General features: G+C 36.1%; 1 protein-coding gene across 1 annotated transcript; it reads left to right on the top strand.

Annotated features, from left to right (window-relative positions):
* The first annotated feature begins 1,207 nt into the window (after positions 1–1,207).
* On the top strand, positions 1,208–4,531 carry LOC129788056 (serine proteinase stubble). The gene is made up of 4 exons (XM_055824029.1): positions 1,208–2,485; positions 2,563–2,985; positions 3,688–3,925; positions 3,994–4,531. Exons 1-4 carry the CDS (start codon positions 2,407–2,409, stop codon positions 4,403–4,405), a joined length of 1,152 nt encoding a protein of 383 aa, XP_055680004.1. The 5' UTR covers positions 1,208–2,406; the 3' UTR covers positions 4,406–4,531.
* Positions 4,532–6,000: the final 1,469 nt, after the last annotated feature.

Genomic DNA, 6,000 nt, shown 5'->3' with positions numbered 1-6,000 from the left:
TGCAACAATGTAATTCAAAGTAGATAATTCTTCTTGTAGTACTTTTCAGAAGATCCTTCGCTCTATGGAAATGTTCAAAATGTTTATTCAGAGTGAGAAAGCTCCATTCAATGGACCTCCTTTTCTCCTCCTTCTGTTTATTTTGATTTTATTTTGATTTCATTGTAAATTCATCTGCCACAAGATGCTCTAATCCCATTTGATTGATTAACATGACACAATTCCCCACAAATTGCCCAGCTGTGCAGACTTGTGGCTCCTCCAGAATTGCCTAAACACAGCCTCATCTGAAAGACATCAGCCGCGACCAGAGAGATGCGAGGAATCAAATGTAATTTATACGATTAACCGCAACAATCAGCAAATACATAAAGATTACGCCTATAAATATTAGAAGAAATTCGAATGGAGAGGGTCAACCTGAATTACTAATTTATTTTGTCCTAAATTACATTTCAAATTCTAAATATATTTTGTAGAATAGATTTATAAGAAATGCCTCTTTAAAATTTTCTTCGTCTGGATAAAAACTTTTCATTGCAGAATTTTTCCTTGAGATTTAAAACTTCAGTTACATAATATAGTTGCTCAAATTCTTGCAAATTCCTTAATATATTCTAGTTACCTATAAAATGGAAGCTTTTTGTTCTTTCTTAAAATTCCAATAAAGCTTTAAGCTCATTTTAGAGGATCTTACTCTACTAGAATGAATATTTTTACCTCTTTCAGAATTAATATTAAATACATAAATTAATTATTCTAAAAATATTTTTAATTTTGGTTTTCTTCAATTTAAAAAAAATCTTAAATGTTTCTTCTTGAATAAAATCTTCAAAAATGAGCTTTTAATAGAATTATGAAAAAGAAAAGCTAAAATGAGGTATCCCCAAGAGTTTTAACGGTTATCTAATTGAAGTTCCTAAGAAAATTCCTTAAAAAACAAAAGAACATCCCAAGAATTGAATTTTTCATCACAAAATTAACAAGAACCCAAAAAATGTAGAGAATACAGAAAAATGTAATTGTCGAATGAACACCTCTGGGCACGAAAGAGCGATCTCGTGAGTGGATAAAATGTTGCGTGAAGAACAGTTAGATGTTCCATCATCATCTTCGCGAGTACATCTTCGGCTGGAGGAGGTTCAAGAAACACGTTTCCACTCCAATCTCAGCACCTGCGCGAGTCAGATTAGACGTCACAAGTGATCAGTTTTCGGTGGACTCTCTTCTTGACAAGGTGGCATCGCTCTTCATCTTCTCTTTCCGCATATCCGCATATAGTGCTGCCGTGAACGTTGAACTCTTCCTTTCCGCTGCTGCAAGAGCAACCTTGTGCTTTATTGCTTCACAAACGTGCGCTAAGAAGGGCTGTTTTGTTTTTACCTTTTAATACACCTTTAAAATAAAGCGTTCTAAGTCAGTGAATGCCTCTTAGTGATGTGAGACAAACCCATAAGTGATTGAGCATTTAATTGAATTCTCGGGAGATTTTAATTCATTCCAAAAAGAGGTGGATGAACGAATGAAATTTTATTAAATTGAATTTAGAATCTCTTCTTTGCGGTCACGCTTAAAGAAATCTTCTTGAAGAAATTGAATTTTAAACATTTAGTTGGTGATCCTCTATAGTGTGGCAAAGTAGTGGGATTTGTGTTTTTTTTTTTTGCTACTTCACCTTGCAATAATTGCTAACCTACTTGCTGGACTAGATGAAAAACACGGAGAAAATTGCCTTGGACACACTTTGATGATATAGCTACACGATGGCGGGCAAAAAGCTGATTTTCTTCTGTGCAAATTAGCAAGAAGGAGACATCAGAAAAAAAAGAACTCACACCAGCATTAGAAAGACATCAACGAAAATTTCTTCACATCATAATCATCAATTTTTCTAACAGATAATTTTGCAAAGAAGAAAAAAGAAAGAAAAAGTCTCTTCAGCGTGGATTTTCTTGTGTGCAAACGTTAAAGTGATTCAGGGCAAATTTCGTTGTTTACGGATACTTTTAAAATCTCTGGGTCAATCGCAACATCTTCTTTTGCGCAAAAGTGCTCCGGCGCACGAGAGAAAGACGAGCATTTGCCCAGAAAACGGTTAACTCGTGTCCGGCTCTAAGCGTGATCTTCCTTGAGGTCAACACACAGCATTTTCCTCTTTTTTTTTGTCTACCTCATCTTCACCTTAAATTCACTTTAATTGGCAATCCGAAAAAAACGCCCAAACGATGACGTTGATGGCGTCAAGAGGAGCATAAAAGTGTTTTTGTGAGTGATAAAAAAGAACTCGCGAAAATACCTTCTGGATGGACACACAATGTGATATCATGACTCTTTAGTCAATCTTCACCAAATCCATTGGATTCTTCTTTTGTACAATTGCTTGAGTACTAAAGAACACACACAGAAATGCCGCAATGGGAGCACGTGATCATCTTCAGACTCTACCTCCTTCTTGCTCTCAATTCTGGACCAGAATTAAATGCAAGTAAGTACTAAAGTTTTGCATGTGAGAAGCTTTGCCTTTAACACTGAAAAATCTTTTAATTTTCTTTACCAATAAAGGCATAATAAATAGCGTCTTTGGCATCCCAACGGAATGTATGCATCAAAACCAGGTGATGCCCTGTAAGCTCTCCTTCTCCTGTTGGCTACAGGGTGGTCGTCATACGCAGGGTTGTGGGGAGAATCGTTGGCTCTTCTCGTGCTGTATTCCTGACGTTAAAGTGGACATTGTTGTACCACCACCCCCACAGCCACCCATTGTGAGGCCCCATCTAAAGCCAGCAGCTAGCAAAGTTCACTCAAAAGTCCCCCTTCTGCGACGGAGAATTGACACGGAGGCACAACCCTTTGAATGTGGAGTCTCCCGAAATAGCCAAAATACCCTTCAGAAGCGCATCATTGGTGGGAGATTGGCGCAATTTGCTGAATATCCATGGCAGGCTCACATAAGAATCCTCGAATATCAATGCGGAGGTGTACTTTGTAAGTTATTTTCGGATAATTTTTCTTTTTATTTTAATAGAATTTAAAGAAATAAAGAAAGATCAAAAGATCCTGAGATCTGTTCTAATTTCTTAATAAAAAAGAATTTACCGAAGCAAAGGAATCACAGATAAATTCTTAACCAATAAAATTTACAGCTAAAAGTTCTAAAACTTTAATCACATCACAAAAAGTTAATTCTTTCCGCTCCAATTAACGATTTTTATTAAAGAATAATTCCCAATTTTGCCGTATAAATTGAAATTTAAAACGTTCTGACGTCAAACCACAGAATATTGGCAAATTTATTTAACTCTCAAACAGTTATCTAAAAAAAAGTTACGTTAAAGAAATAAAGCCTCTTACATAATTCTTTCCACCAATTCTCTTCATTAATTTAGGGCCTTCTGGGTAGGTCAGCTTTGTTTGTTTTTTTTTCTTTTCCTCTCAAAATATTCTTAAAGAACCCAAATTCATCAAGTTTAAAAGACAAACAAAAACTCCACAAGCTGCGCATTATTGCGAAAGTGTTATATCACCGTCTGGTGCTTAAACGGTAACTTTCATCCAATTTTTTTTTTCTAAAAATGCTTTTAATACACCTATGTCTGGTATTAGCTTTATTAATCTTGAGATTGAAATCTTTCACGCAAGACAGGAGATTTTCTTAATTATAATATTCACATTTCTTTTCTTTTGTAGTATCGCGCAGATTTATCGCAACAGCTGCTCATTGCATTCAGCAGGCAAAGCTTCGGGATATCATTGTCTTCCTCGGGGAGTTGGATACGCAAAATTCGGGGACGGTGTCTGAACCTCTTCCAGCTGAGAGGCACAGAGTTTTACAGAAGTACATCCACCCACGCTTTCAGTTTAGAGTTACGCAACCTGATCGATATGATTTGGCATTGCTGAAGCTTTCACGGCCAGCAGGTTACAAGTAAGGCGGGGAAAGCTTTCATTTTCATTTAGAAAAAAATCTAAAAGAAGTTTTTCTTTCATTCTTAGGAGTCACATTCTACCAATTTGCCTTCCAGTGGGACAGTTGGACTTGACGGGGGTCAATGGAATGATTGCAGGATGGGGTAAGACGGAAGCAAGCACAGGAACAGGGACGAGTATTCTAAGAACAGCCTCAGTACCCATTATAAGTTTAAATGAATGTGTAGCATGGCATGAGAGCAAAAACATTAATGTTGAACTCTTCAATGAAATGCTCTGTGCTGGACATCTCGATGGGCACATGGATGCCTGCTTAGGGGATAGCGGAAGCCCGTTAATTGTTAAAATTAAAGATCGTCACTACCTAATTGGCATTACGAGTGCAGGCTTTGGGTGTGGAGTTGAAAAGCAACCGGGAATCTATCACAACATCATGAAGACCTCAAAGTGGATTCAAGAAATGATCAAGAGATCGTGATGCCTACACTGTGGCGATGCGATCGCGGGAATTCCCGACCGTTATATCACATTTTCAAATGAATTTTCAGCTCACAAGTTGCAAAGCACTGTGTAATTCAATAAAAGAATAAATTGGCAAAAGAAAGGAAGAAAGTGTTTGATCTACTTCACCAAATTCGCTCCGTGTCTCAATTAGCCAACCACTCTCAATCAATTGATTGAGTCTCGGTAAATGAGATCATGTGTACAAAATCTCAGTGATTTTCCTCCGGAAACTCTGAATTATATGCTCTTACACAGATTGGAGTGGTCTGATGGTAAACACCCCGTGAAATACGGCCTCTAGACTTTCCAACCCATCGTATATTTCTCACTATACTCGATCTATTAGTAATTCTCCGTATGTCTTTCACATGAACAAGGGGCGTTTAACTGCCAAAAAATTCGTTTGAAATATTATTAATTAATTAAACTTTGTTCAATAATTTATTTTAATTAAATTAAATTTATTTATGATAAAAAATGACCGATTTTGGGAATAAGTTTTGATGGAGACGCCTGGTAACTACGTGGTTTTGTAGGGATAAAATCAGAGATCACGATGGAGACGCCGGGTTTTGCTTTAAAGTCTGCATTTCTAAATGAAATAAAGAGTAACAGTGGAGACGCCAGGTTCTTACTATATTTGTGTCGTTGTTGAATTATTATGTTCAAAATTTGATAGAGGAGCCTGATTTTTTTAATGAGAACGATATAAGGACTTTTCCTTTAAAAATATAGTAAAATTGATATGGAGACGCCGGGTTATCCTTTGCAAGCTCAATTTTTTGATACTGAGAAAGAAAAATCGACGAGAATATAATTTTTAATATAAAAATATTCAGTGGAGACGCCATGTACAGAGATCAAATATTTAAAAAAAAAAACTTTGGTAGAGGCGCCTGTTTTCTTTTAATGAATAAAGTCAAGAGAATTTTTTAATTAAAAAATTAGTGTTGAATTAAGATGAAGATGCCGGGTGAGAACAAATTTATATTTATGTATAAATCTCCAGATAAAATTTTTTATATCAATGAATTTAATCTTTCTCTTGGAAGAAGTTCAATGTTTTATCGATAATCTTTTAAACCTTTTTAACAAAGAAAAATCAGCATCGCATCAAGCCAAATAAGAATAAAAGAAACGAATATCAAAGAGATTAGTTGGACGCCCCTTGTCCATCACATCTCGACGCCAAGAAATCATCACGTATTCAAATATATTCATAATTGAAAAACATTTCGCTGGAGGCCAGATGGGAAGAAAAACTTTCACTGATTATATTCTGCAGCACCTTGACCATGAATATTCCAATCTCATCACGACGTTGATCCCTCGAGGGAGGGAAATGGGTGTCTCTGTGGCGAAAAATTGTTGAGTAACCAAAATGTGCTTTTTGTCTTATACTTTGTATATGCTAAGCAATAAAAAAAACATCAAATAAATCCAACATATATACAAATGAATGGCCGAGTGAAAAGAGAGACGCCACTTATGAGATAAATACCATCGCCAACCGCAGCACTTCTTTTACGTACACCACATTTTATATTTTCATTTGAGCTACACACCGGC

This window comes from Lutzomyia longipalpis, chromosome 1, assembly GCF_024334085.1.
Source record: "Lutzomyia longipalpis isolate SR_M1_2022 chromosome 1, ASM2433408v1".
Lineage (NCBI taxonomy): Eukaryota > Metazoa > Arthropoda > Insecta > Diptera > Psychodidae > Lutzomyia > Lutzomyia longipalpis.
Note: the sequence above shows the minus strand (reverse complement) of the source record. Positions and strands in the feature narration are given on the sequence as shown.